We start from the raw sequence: 14304 nt of genomic DNA, 5'->3' as shown, positions 1-14304 counted from the left end.
GACTCGATCAAAGAGTAAGAAGCTTAAGCAAACCATTAGAGCTATCATCAAAGGTCTTGACCCGATTCAAGAGGGAAAAGAGATGATCACAAGCACACTGATTCTGATCCAAGTCCAAGACGGCTAAGTGGGCTTGAGATCCAGGCTTGTACTCTTTTTCCCTATCTCAAGTTTTGTCCCAATAGATTTTCTTGAGATAGGTTTTTAATGAGGCAAGAATGGATCTCTAACTCGCCTAAGTCCACAAAGCCTTATGCCCAAGCTGTGCCAAACAAGAGGAGCGTCTAAATAAAATTCAAACTTGCCAACTTGCGTGTTTTTTTCTTTTTCCGAGATGTGTTTAATGTTTGCCATACTCATCTCTTCTTTCTTTCTTCTTTATATTCTCTAGTAATTCTTTGTATCAAACCATCTTATCTTTTATTCTCAAACTCTTTTCAAAAAATGAGATCATGTTTCTGGTGTGTTATATCCATCAAACAATTTGAATCAACTTTGTGTGTGTCATATCACTTAGGAGATTCAAGCCGGTGTATCAAGAGTCTTCCGCAACGCTTGTGTGTGTCCATTCACTTCCTCATCCCTTGATTCAAACCTTGTTTGATTGCAAGGCCTATCTCTTTCGTTTCCAGTCATTAGAGTGTCGATCAAGGACATGATCCTTACCAGGATCACATCAGTATAATAGGACTTGATCCTTACCAGGATCACATCAGTATAGCAGGACTTGAACCTGCGACCATTAGGTTAAAAGCCCAATGCTTTACCAACTGAGCTATACACGCAAATATAGATGTAGTAGTCAATTAAGATTGGTGCGGAAAAGAGAAGAGGTCTCAACAAGCATTAACTAGTTGATGCTGATCGAACCCTCAGTTAGAAGCTATTCGCCAACATGTTACGAGGCTCCAGTAGACAACTTTTACGTAAATAGTGGAGGATCCATTTACAGTCTGGATTGGCTAGAAATCGACTCACAATTGCATAGCTGATATCTGGCCTTGTACACACCACGACATACAGAAGACTGTCTACAGCAAGTCAACTACATAGTGGGATAAATCCTGAATTAATGGGTTGCCACGAAAAGTGTTTGTATTTTCTCTAAGTTTTTGGAATATAAATTTTCCTTTTTAGAGGAGTGATACTCGAATCTCGATCTATTAATGATCCTCATCTTCCTTCATTTGATTAGCCAGCATGTAACCTGTTTTAATTGAATATAACTTGTTTTGTGTGTGTCCAAGAAAACCCATTCGCTCCTCTCTGCTGTTGAAATTTTTTTTTTGTCGTCAACTTATATTATGAACAATCGAAAACATTACAAGATAGTCCAAGAAACAACATAACGAGAACCTTTCTCCCGAGTCATTTTAGCTACTCTATCTACTTCTGATACAACAGAGCATTTAACATGTTTAAATGACATCTGCCCTGAATGCCTTAGAAGATTAATTATATCCTTAACCTGAGTAGCTATTGAAGAGTTGATCCACCTCCCACAGTGAGCTTGCTGGTCAATAAGAGAATTAAGATCATCAAACAAGGTCTTACAATCTCCTAAAATTACCACATTTTCATACAATAGTTTCTGAAGCTCTTTTACGGTCATTAAGAGTGCAACAGCTTCGGCTTCTTTTGGTGTGGTTGTAGGAGCAATAGAAGACTTACCCATGAGAATATTACGTCCTCTCGGGTTATATAGACTCCAACCTATACCAGCTCTAGTGTCCGAAGATTTCCATGAGGCATCTACAATACAGCAATATTTCCTTAGTTCCTGAACATTTCCGAGACACTATAATGATCTATTCTGTTTGCTGGTAAACTAGGTTGTGAAATAACATCCTCATTCCAATTCTGTGATTCCTCCCATATCTTTTTTATCAATGAGTGACTTATTGATAATCTGTGGAATAAGGTGTCTTTTATTCTGAAAGATTAAGCTATTCCTAATTTTCTATATTCGTTAACCCAGAAAAGGAAATAAAGGAATAATACCTTTATTTACTGGGACAGATTGATCAACATAAGGAGATTTTGAGTCAACTTCTGGTCCTGAAGCATTGAGCTAGATGGAGCATAAAGAGGAGCTAATTCCCATATTTCTTTTGCAAGTCTGCATTGAAACATAATGTGATTAACGGTCTCCTCTGCATCTCCATAAAGAGGATATTTCGGATCAATGTTACAGCCTCTTATATTCAAAGTATTAGCAACAGAAAGACTATTATGTGCAATTCTCCACCAGAACATCTTCAATTTGGGCGGTATTCTTAGTTTCCATATAGATTTAAAAATTGGAGAAAACTGATGATTAACTGAAGAATTATGCCCATTATCCTCACCTTGTTGATTCTGATAAATTGTTTGCACATAATATCCCGACTTGACTGAATAATCATCATTACTTGTAAATACCCAGGCTAAATGATCACTTATATTGGTTGAACTCGGTTGAAGTTGTTGTATTAGGGGAATATCTTCGTTCCTGATATATTGCGTGAGTAAGAGCTGGTTCCATTCCCCCGTTCCTGGAATAAGCAAATCTGAAACTGTCAGGTTTGGTTGTATTTGCGATCCAGGCCCTTGTGCTGGCCTTGAGGGATTAGTAGGCAGCCAATTGTCATTCCAAACTTTGACAGATTTTCCATTTCCAATTCTCCATCTGCTTCCTGTTTTCAATAAATCTTGAGTTTTAAAAATACTTTTCCAGGCATAATTCGAGTATCGATTACACCTAGCTTCTAAAAAAGAGGTCTTCTGAAAGTATTTTTGCTTTACATACCTTAGAAAAGAGGGAATTTGGAAATCTCATAAGTCGCCACCCTTGCTTTGCAAGTAAAGCTCTATTGAAATCTCTCAGATCTCTGATTCCTAAACCTCCTTGATCTTTGGCTTTTGTAATCTTGTTCCATGATACCCAAGGGATCTTCCTCTTATTAATATCTAATGACCACCAAAATTGTGTGATATGAGATTGTAACTTATTGATAAGCTTCATCGGTAACATGAAACAAGACATCGTATAGGTAGGAAAAGCAATACATACAACTTTAATTAAGACCTCTTTTGCAGCCTGAGATGAAAACTTTGTATACCAGTTGCCCACCTTATGTTGCATTCTCTGAACAAGATATGAAAATGAATCATATCTATTTCGACCTACTTGTTCAGGGAGGCCAAGATAACGTCCTAATCCTCCAATTTTATGAATATTCATTGTCTGAATAATGGAGGATTTTAAAGAAAGAGGAATACCTTTATTAATTGTGATGGCCGACTTCAGATAATTAATCTCCTGGCCCAAGGCTAATTGATAGGTTTTAAGTACTTCTAGTAGGGATTGACTCTCTTTCACACTTGCTTTGCAAAATAATAATGAGTCATCGACAAACAATAAATGAGAAATTTGTGGTCCATTTCTGGAAGCCTTAAAACCATGAATTTTTCCTTTTGCAGTGTATTGTTTGTAAGAGACGAGATAATCCTTCAGTACAAATAAGATAAAGTGATGGGGATATAGGATCACCTTGACGGATGTCCCGTTGAGGATAAATTTTCTTGGTTGGACATCCATTGATGAGAACAGAATAGGTAACTGATGTCACGCAGGTCATGATCCATCTCCTCCATGTAGCGCAGAATCCCATTTTCTCCATAAATGTATCTAAAAAAGGCCATTCAACTTTATCAAAGGCTTTAGATATATCCAATTTAACAGCCAAAAATTTGTTAGTCAATTTCTTCGTATGAAGAGAATGGAGAAGCTCATGGAAAACAAGGACATTATCCGTTATTAGCCTTTCTGGAATAAAGGCCGATTGGTTTTCAGAGATGCTTTGATGTAACCAAGGTTTCAGTCTTTCAGCTAACAATTTGGATATAATTTTATAGGCTACATTACATAGACTAATCGGCCTATAATCTTTCATTGATGTGGGAGATTCAACTTTAGGGACTAGACACACGTGGGTATGATTCATTTCTGGTTCTAAGTACCCTTGCTCAAAGAATAATCTCACATAGTTGAGGATACCTGTCTTAAGAGTTGTCCAGTGATATCTGAAGAAACTGGCATTTAGACCATCTGGACTAGGGGCTTTCTCCTGATTTATGGAGAACACAATCTTTTTGATCTCTTCTTCTGTAACAGGCCTGGTAAGGTAGTGGTTAATATCTTCCATAATGGTAGTGGGAATACCTTCCAAGAGTTTAGAAGAAATTTAACAATAAGATGATTTAAAAATATTCTGAAAATACTTAACTGCTGCATTATGGATCTCCTTCTGTTCTATATGATTGATACCATCGTCGTCCCTAATAGAGACTATTCTATTGTAGCTTCTTCTTTGCTTTGTTTTGGCATGGTAGAACTTTGTGTTACGATCACCTGCCTGAAGCCATTGTATTCGACTCTTAGTCTTCCAAAATTCCTTTTCTAACCTAAATACTCATTATGAAGCTTAGATTACAACCCTTATTTTTACAAAGTCAAAAAAATGCGATGGACCTCTCCTCTTTTCTCTTAATTTTAGTTCTCCAATAAAAGAGTAATCTAAGTTAGGAGAGTCCTACGCTTCATGGAGTTTTTGCTTAAGCTCGTAGATATTCTTTTGAGAGTTTTGTTTATTTTGATGCTTCCAATCGGCTAAAGCATGCCTGCAATAACCAAGAGCCTTGCTAAATTTCCATGGAGGTATAAGACTACAATATTGGCTCCAGGAATCTCGAACAACTTGTTGTACTGCAGCATTAGTTCTCCATCGATTATCATATTTAAAAAAGCCATAATGTTTCCATTTACCTGGATCCGTATGCAGCAATAAAGGCCGATGATCTGAGCCTATCCAGGGTAAGAGCTGGACATATGCCTTTGGAAACATATCAAACCAATCACATGTTACCATTGCTCGATCAATCTTGGTTTTGACATCATATGTATGTCAGTCCACGTGAAAATTCCTCCTACCATCTTAACTTCCTGCAATCCACAAGCAGATATCATTCTTCTAAAAGTAGCAAACAAATATTCTGACCTGAGAGGACCTCTTTGCTTTTCTTCGTTGGACTTGATATCATTCAGATCTCCAAAAAATAACCAGGGCTTGGTCGTGGAAGCACCTATTTCAGCCATAGCAGTCATAGTATTCTATAGAGCATTTCGATACTTTTGAACAGGGCTTCCATAGATATATGACATTACAAAGTATTTTACATCATCAGATATATACATATCAGTTTTATTGAGAGTGGGAGATCCTAGAAAATCTATCTTCACCTTATCATCCCAAAAGATAGCTAAGCCTCTACTACTCCCATTAGCCGCCAAAATGAAACTATGCTTGTAGTTAAGATCTTTACACAGGTCTTCTAATATCTTACATCCATTCTTCGTTTCAATGAGGAACATGATATCAGACTGGTGAGTTCTCCTGATATCATGTTCCCCAGTCCCTGATAATTCCAATGAAGTATCTTCATGGCGCCTGTGGTGGTTTTACGGCAACCACCGAGCCTTCATTAGCATTATTTTCCAAGATACGTTGACGATGAGAAGGACTACTTTCGTCTTGAAGAGTGTCTTTAACCTTTCTTTTATAACCCGCATTATGACCAGAAGATCCACCTGCTTCAACTACAGCACCAGGTTGACCAAAGCGGGTAGAAGAAGGTTGAACATCTTGCATATACTCTTCAGCATGAACTTCTTCGAGAGGAGCATCATATTCAATTAAGTCTTGATTTTGCTCAACCTGCTTCTGTTCAATGTGTGGTTGTTCATCGATTTGATGCTGCTCTTCCACAGAATTAGGAAGCAATATCGGGTTCATTTGATTCGCCCATGGACAAACAAGGTCTTCATGAGTAAGCCTCCCACAAGTGATACATAACTTTTTAAGTCTTTCGTATTGAAAACGAAGTAACACCGGGGGTCCTACTTCTTCAAGTTGAACGTAGCGGACAAAAGACAGAGGCTCATACGCATCAAACTTCAGTCGAACCCATACCTCTGCTGGAGTATCGTGAGTAGGCTCTATAATTATTAACCCTTCAAGTTGACCCATCTGCCTAACGATTTTTTCCACCACCGCTTGATTACGATACTCACTGGATAGACTAAAGACTTGAAACCAGAAAGAGATGGTGCGGAGGAAATTAGGATATAGCCTTCGAGTCCAGGGATCCATTACCACCATCCAATCTTTAAAAGACCAGGGTCCTCTGTCTATACCAGATAGCAATTGATGCTTGGATCTGAAGAAAAATTGGATGGTACCATCATCGTTGAGCTGCACATGAACTCGATCATGGAGATGCCATGCTCTGGGGAGAGTATCTCGCATAAAATTTTGATTTTGTTGAGCAAGATTGAGACCTCAAACCACCAGACTCAATCGGTCATCAGTAGCATTCCTTCTTCGAACATCTGTTGCAATTGCAACGGTTGAAGAGTAGATCCCAAGTCCAATTACTGCAATTCACGCCACAGCTCACGGTCCATGACTTGGAATTAGCAAAAAGAAACGAGAAATTGAAGAAAACCCGAATGATTCGGAGGTGAAATTGCAAAATGCGAAGAAAAACCCTAATCGCACTTAGAGTCGTACTTTCGGGAGGTTTCTAATCTTTTGCTGTTGAATTAATACTGAACTGAAATTTAAACGAAAATTTTTACTCTAAAATATTACACTCAGAACTTTGGTGCTATTACCATGTTGATAATTTATTGGTTTCTCTTATAAACTTTCTTTTTTGTTAATTTTTTCTCAATCTTTGTGATATTTCTTTATATTTTTTTATAAATGAAACCTTAAACTTAGAACTCTATGTATACATAAAAAAGAAGTATTTTTTTGCCCAATATCCTTTTTGTCCATTTTTCTTTGTTGCTTGATTTTCTTTTTGTTTATTTTTCTCCTTTCCTCCTTTTCTTTTTCCTTTTTCTTTTTCTTCTTTTTTATTTTCTTGGTTTTCTTTTTTACCTGGTATTCCCCAATCTATTTTGATAGCTTGGTATTTTGCCTGTACTCGAAACACCAAATTTTAAAAGAAAACGACTGTGAATACAAATAGCGTTTCTATTTATCAATAAAGAAAACCAGAAGTCCTATTTATTAAAAACTAGAAAGCCATCTAAGTATTTTTTTGTAAAATTTTCCCATGATAGTATAATTTTAATAAGTTTTATTGGTATAACTATTATTTAGCTTTGTAAAAAAAAATTGCTTTTTCTTTGAATTTGAACCCCCAAATAAATAAATGGGATTTTTTATGAACCAAATTCGTTTTCAATTAATCACGTTTTAAATCATATTTGATCTAACCCTGATTGAAGCATTAAATCCCATTTTTTTTGTTGCTCGCAAACTAGGGGACTCGATATATATTTAAAACAATTTTTTACCCCAAATGACTAGCCCTTGGACTTTAATAGTCCATCAGATTGGCAAAAAAAAAAGACATTAGACTATAAAAACTCAAAAAATGACAGATTTTGTTTTCAGGCTGAAAAACCAATTAGCAGAAGGGTCAACCTCTTCCCGCACACAGATATGCATTATGAATAGTGTTGTTAATATGGCTTATCGAGGCCCATTTAAGCCATGTCTATTTAAGGCGGTTTATATATGTGTCTGTTTAACTTCAATCACGCTGAGCTTAAACCGGTCCAAACAGACATTTTTTTGTATATTTTAGTTATTGTAATAATATATATATGTAATAAAAGCAGGCCTAAACCGGACAGTCCTCTTCGAATCTATTTAGTTTTACACATCATTAAACAGATCACGAGCCAAAAACTTTATACCAAGCCTTTTAGGCTCGTGGTAGTCGTGGGTATCAAAACATATTTTAACATAACTAGTTAAGAGTGTAAGATATAAACTTAGGCTATATAGGAAATTAAAGGAAGAAAAGAGAGTGAAAGATGAGTTAATTCACCTTAGGTTTGATATTGAGTCTAGGTTGGAGGATGCCAAACTTCCTAAACTGTTCCTTCCAGACTTTGTTGTATAAATAAGCAGCTCCTCTGAATTGCGGCAAAACCAACCATGCCACAAACACTAGCTTTGCCGTGTACCATATCGGGATCCTATATAATATTTTCAACATTTTTTTCATTTTTTAAATACTTTTATCATAACAAAAACATAACACACAAAAACCATAGATATTATTGTTACCACTCTAGGAGAGATTGAAGAATGAGTTCCGAGAGAGTAAGGAAAGAGTAGAGAATCCAATAAGCAAGCCATTGATCGTCGTCTACTTTTGATGGGCTCTCAATTGCTCTAACCGACGCATATCTTTATCAATATCATATAAATACAAAGAAATTAAATTAGATTTTTGAAATAAAATTTATCAAAAAGGTATAGAAGAAGCAATAGGAAATTACTTACAACGGATAAAGTAGCGTTATCATGGGCCTGCATATGATCGTAAACAGAAAACAAAACACCAAATCACACTGTTAGTTTAATAATATAAATGATGGAAATCCTTTGATTTTTTTTTAACAAAAAAAAAAGAATCAAACCTATATATAAAATAGAGAAAGTAATACGAAAAATCAAATAAATACCCAACGATAGGATAAAGAGCAGAGAGTAAAGTCCATGATTTAGTCATTTCAAGATGAACAGGACAAATCCAAACCAATCAAAGAAGTAAAGAGAAGTTTCGAAGCCCTTTTGTTTTAGTGAAACAACACGACCACAAATGAAGAAGATCAACAGAGATGATCGTATTTATAATAATTGTGTGAGACATATAAACGGTTTAACATTTGGTTCAACACGTGGTTCGAATCGGGTTTGGTAGTTTAGATACCAAACCGATAAAGTTAGTTTTCTTTTCAAAGAAATCGTATAATACTTTTGCATTTGGTACTGCAAGACAGTCGATCAAGGTCGAGTTAGTTCCGGTTCGACGATTCTGGTTGGTTGACTTGGGTTATTTTGCATGATTCTACCGGACACGTGAGGAGGGGGGGGGGGAGGTCGTACTATTTATTTGTCATTAATTACTTATAAAAATGGTTTAACCTCTCAATTATCTAAATATACTTTAAATAAATGTGCCAAATATATATTCATTTATATAGATATCTACTATTACCATTTCAATTCAAAACATAACCAATATTATCTTGTCTTTAAATCAATTTTCTCAAGTAAGAAAATAAATCTAACCTATATTATTAATTGACAAGGTAAAATAATAATATAATCTTTACTTTTTCAAAACCTTAGATTCCATACCATTCATTTTAGTCATATAAATAGGAATATTCAAAATATTTATTTCATATATTAATTTTCACAAATGTTTTTTGTAAATATTTCAACTAAATAATCTCATATGTTATAGACATATTTGGTACATCGTTGATAGATTCTTCACATTTTTTTTAATATCAAGTTAAACTAAAAATTGAGAATTCTGAAAGAATCTATGAGAAGCTCAAATCCTCTAAAAAACTTCTAGAATGAAGTTTAAAAACTAGTAAGCATTGGATGAGCCGTTAAGACTTTGTTAAAGCTAGACTAGGATTTAACTCTCATTTCTTATTTTTTTTTTTTCTTTTAATTCTTTTGTGATTTGTTTATTTATGAATAATATGAGTATATACCAACAGATAACATCGAAATTAACAGGTCCTAAAAAGTATGTTTAACCAGATACTGTTAACTGTAAAAAGTCCATAAAACCACTAAAACATATAATCTCTCAATTCACTTTTCTTTCATGGCGTGAGTCCAGAATATAGAAAAATGTGTCAGGGAAATATTATGTCTGTTTCACACGCAACCGTTTGCATTATTCGATACAAAATAGAGGAAAAAGAAAACGACAATGAGAAAAGAAAGAGAAAGACAGACATTTAATAAATATTTAATATTTTTATTAACACATTAACAAGTATCATATATTTTATTGCACCATAGTAACATATTATGTTAACATGTTACAATATTTATATATGGTTGTTAACAAGTAGAGATATTAACATATATCATTGTTAACAAGTAAAGATGTTAACATATATCATTGTTAACATGTAACAATAAGCATTGTTAAAATGTTAACTTGTATTACATACTATTGTTAGCATAATCTGGACAAACGATAACACTCATATGTAGTTATCGGATATATATATACATTAAATAGGCAGTAACTCCTTTATGTATATGTCATCCCAGCTGATTTGCATTAAATTCATATGTCGGTTTATTCCTACTTTTTGGCAGACTAAACTAGTACCTACGTTATTTGGTTGTAGGAGTATAAACATGAAGATTTGATGATGTGGCATAGACGACTCAATTTTTAGTTATTTTTTAGTATGCCCTCAATTAATCGGTCAACCATTGGTATATACCAAAATGATCTTTTATTTATTTGGTTATTCTATTTATATACTTCAGAACAGATTAGGGCTTGACTAGTTAAGATGCATTTTAGAGTATCTAAAATTTTAGGTCCAACTTGACCAATTGATGACTGGTTTATTCGAAAATAAAACCAAAAACCAAACCAACTAACATTTAGTTATGCAAGTGGGCATGGTAAGTAAATTCATGGAAAACACCTTTTGAGATCACTGAAAAGAAATCAAGTGGCTGCTGAATTACATATAAGGATTGGTCAAAGTTATGTTTTACTTCAGAGGATAACTTCTGATATATATAATTTTGTACGTAATCAGATTATGCCTCTGATCTTGACTAAATAATATTCAATCGCTAGCTTTTGTTTTAGAGTTCAAGGGGAATGTTATGAGCTGGAGGTCTGCGTTACGGCACATAGTAAAATTTTCAACAAAAATTCTTGAATATATGGCATGATTAATGCCAGTAAAGAAAGAATTTGGCTAAAAGATATCATGGAAGAGTTTGGTAATTCACTAGAGTGTTCATTTGATTTATTATTATTATTTTTCATAAAACAATGTCTAAACATGACAAGATAAATATGTCATACTCCAATTTGAAAAGAACATAGTGTTAGTTTCGATTCGGGCCATACTGATACGTCGGAGCGATAAGAGAGCATAACGAGTATGTAAGGGCGTAAAGTAAAGAAGTCACAAAGTTTTTTTCACAAGATTTGGTTCTCCAACGTGTATTTTCGTGAGCTAGTTCAAAATATATTCACTAGAATAATAAAGCAATTACACTTGCATATGGTATCCACACAACCGTGCCTACAACTTTTTTGTTTTTTTTTAATATTAATTGCAGAAACAATATTAAGCACATCATGTTTGACTATCATCGGCATATCCCCGGGTGGTCCGATTAAGGGACGCCATTCTGGGGACACGACATCAACGAACAGGTTAATTCTCTATTGCGCTGGTCTCGTCGGGATAAACACTTTGAATGATGTAACCAAGTTTTCTCAGGAGAATCGGGGAGACCCATTTGGTAGTGAGATGATCATGTGGGAGAATTTTTTTTTATTTTTCTGATTAATTCTCCTCTGTTATTTACTTTTCCTTATTGTCTTTCTCCTCTTCTGGAGAGTTTCGTCTTCTGCCTTTTGGTATCTGGTTCTCCTGATGGCTTCTCATCCTCTCCGGGCTCAGACTCTTCGGCGGACTCTCCCTTTGTAGAAAATATTTCTTCTTCTCTCCCTTCTTTGAGTCTGAACCACGGGAAGAGTCTTTCTTTAAATCCCCTCTTTACCTCCGATTTCTTGTTATTGCATTCACGTGCGCGTTGGAGCGTTTTGCCGTTCTGGATCTGTCCCTTAGTGGTCACAATCCTCAATCGATTTTTCTTCTGTCTGATTGTCACCTTCCTTTCTGTGTGTCTCTGACGCTTTACCTTTCTCGAGCGGGTGACGTCGTTCTCGCTCCTATTCCATCGGCTATAAATAACAGAGTTTGCGCTGTTCTCCTTTGCTTATCTCATTTCGAGTTTTTTCTGAACATGTCTTGTGTTATCTGCCTCCGCCCCATCGTTTTCAACTCCGTCAATTTTTCTCCTTTCGACTATGTTTTCGTCTCTTCTTCGTGCTTTTTAGCCGGGTTCCACTGTCGCATCTCCCAGGTCATGCTTCAGATGTGCTCTGAGTTTGGCATCACTCCTCACTATTTTTCTTTAAAGGCTTGGGGTTTTCTTAACGTCTTTCAAGTCATGTCCGACTTATCCAGCAATACCATTACCATTATTGGTGCCATGATGGCATCCGTTTTTCGTGCGACGGAGTCTTTCCCCGGGCCCTGCTATCTCGACTTCATCCTCTGCTGCGACGGCCGTACTCCAATCAATTCCCCCAAATGGTTAGATTCCTCAGAGGAGGATGATTACTTCTTCTTCCTGTCGTGTCCTGAGCTCTACCTGTACTCCAGGACCTATGGCATTCTTCTCCTCTCCTGTGAATAATTAGTTTTTCCTCGTGTTTATTGTGACCGATTTCCGTTTCACAGGTTCCCTACATACCCCTGTCGGTTTTTCCGAGGATATTTTTCGCTTTCCCACCTTCGTTTGCTCGTCCTGCTTTCTGCTCCATACAGACACGGTTAACCAGAGCTCTCTCACCTCACAGTTGGGTTCCTGGCTTAGGACCGTTAACCCGCTCCCCTCTTTCATCTTCTTCTCCTTCGTTCGAAATTTTCCAAATCCTGCCTTTCGGGAAACGGCATGGGCTTCTTGACTTACTGGTCCTGGTCTCTTCGGGTATTCTACCCGAGTTTCTATTCCAGATGATTATCCTCTCTCCGGCAGCTCTACTTCAGGGTCTCTTTGGCGAGAAGCAGATCCGCGTTCTCGTATTATCCTTCTTTGTTCCAACACTTCAGTCTCCCTGCTGCGTCTGGCTTCCCTGATTGTCACTCGATCATTATCAAACTGACTGCAGAATCTATTTTCTTAGTTCAAGATCCCTCTTACTAATAATGAAATCTGTGGACAATCAATGAGGGATGGTTTCTGGTTGAAGGTTTTCACTCAAGATGAGCTTTGTGGACCCGGACCGGTTTTCTAGCAGACCCACCTTTCCTCTTTTCTTTTTTTTTTGGGTTTACCCCTCTGTTTGGGTAACTGTTAGTTCGTGACTCTTTTCTGTACTTCCTCCGACTATAGTGCAGTATGCCCATTTCTTTTCGCCGTCTCGTGTAACCGGTATGAGGACGTGGCCATGTGGCCGATTTTGCCTTCTTTCTTTTCCGCGCGTTGGTCGTGCCCATGTGGCCGATTTCGCCAAGCGGGCCTCCTTAGCATGTTCGCTCGACTCGGCGAACTGTCGCATGTCCTGGCGGGTAACTCGGTTTGACTTTTTTTTTATTTCTTTCCCGTCTTTTGCTAAGTCGGGTTCTTTATAGCACCGTATTTGTACCCATTTTTACCATTGATTTCAAATGATTTTTCAAAGGTTTTAATCAGTTTTAGGAATTTTTATTATGATTTCTATGCATTTGTAGTTTCAAGGCTCTTTTCAGGAAGCTTAGGGAAAATGATGGCAAAATGGAAGAAATCCACTTTTTTAGCTTAGAGTCAGACCGTCAGAAGTTCAGCCTCAAATGAAGATTTTCTCACCATCTGATACAGCTCAAATTTGGAGACAATCAATAAGAGACAACCAGCTTTCCATAGCACTTTACATCACGAAGATCCAACGGTGCAATCAAAAGATACATGAAAAACAAGTTGACCAAATTCATTGGCCCCGGAAGACTCTCACCCGCGGCAAACATGCATTGTACCTACCCTGGAAGACTTTCACCCCGGCGGACCTATTGACAAGCCAGAAGGCCCAACATCAAAGCCCACTTTGCCATTCCTCTTCAGAGAAGCCCTAAATGAGACATGGAAGACCTTAAGATCTATAAATACATTTCTTAGCAGCCCTAAACGGGTGTGTGCTCCTTTAATGAGATTTTGAGCCACCAAGCTTTGTTTTTCTAGGGTTTGGCGATGGAGATGGGGATTCTTCCCCTGATCCATTGTTCTTTCTCCTTTCTATCTAATTAACTTTTCTGTTTCATATTTTGCATTCTTTCATGTCTTTTATCATTCCTTGCATCATGTAGATCTGTCTAAAGAGTCAAGTTGTTTGAAGAGTTTTCGATAGGTATACATATCGATTAGGATTTCTAAGTTTCTAAACCATATTCTGGATCTCATCTCTTCTAAGTTGTTCATATTGCATGAGAGTAGATTCATGACCTATTCTCTGAGCCTAGGATCGAAGAGCCACGAAAGTGCTATATCAGATCATCCATATCTAGCTTCAGAAGAACATAGTCGCTATAGGAGTCGAGAGCTACCTGTAGAGAAGATGTGA

The 14304-nt window shown here is 36.7% G+C and overlaps 1 protein-coding gene, 1 long non-coding RNA gene and 1 other non-coding gene across 3 annotated transcripts; all 3 read right to left on the bottom strand.

Moving 5' to 3' along the window:
- Positions 1–712: 712 nt before the first annotated feature.
- Positions 713–785, bottom strand: TRNAK-UUU. The gene has a single exon. It is a non-coding gene; the product is annotated as a tRNA-Lys (tRNA).
- A 508-nt stretch (positions 786–1293) lies between these two features.
- Positions 1294–4178, bottom strand: LOC112086766. The gene is made up of 8 exons (XR_002899622.1): positions 4040–4178; positions 3262–3670; positions 3053–3127; positions 2789–2949; positions 2349–2675; positions 2002–2119; positions 1672–1752; positions 1294–1513 (listed from the first exon to the last, which is right to left on the bottom strand). It is a non-coding gene; the product is annotated as an uncharacterized LOC112086766 (long non-coding RNA).
- A 3760-nt stretch (positions 4179–7938) lies between these two features.
- On the bottom strand, positions 7939–8637 carry LOC18018013 (HVA22-like protein e). The gene is made up of 4 exons (XM_006402008.2): positions 8591–8637; positions 8409–8435; positions 8190–8312; positions 7939–8098 (listed from the first exon to the last, which is right to left on the bottom strand). Exons 1-4 carry the CDS (start codon positions 8635–8637, stop codon positions 7939–7941), a joined length of 357 nt encoding a protein of 118 aa, XP_006402071.2.
- Between the last annotated feature and the right edge of the window lie 5667 nt (positions 8638–14304).

This window comes from Eutrema salsugineum, unplaced genomic scaffold (genome assembly GCF_000478725.1).
Source record: "Eutrema salsugineum unplaced genomic scaffold, Eutsalg1_0 scaffold_2, whole genome shotgun sequence".
Classification (NCBI taxonomy): Eukaryota; Viridiplantae; Streptophyta; class Magnoliopsida; order Brassicales; family Brassicaceae; genus Eutrema; species Eutrema salsugineum.
Note: the sequence above shows the minus strand (reverse complement) of the source record. Positions and strands in the feature narration are given on the sequence as shown.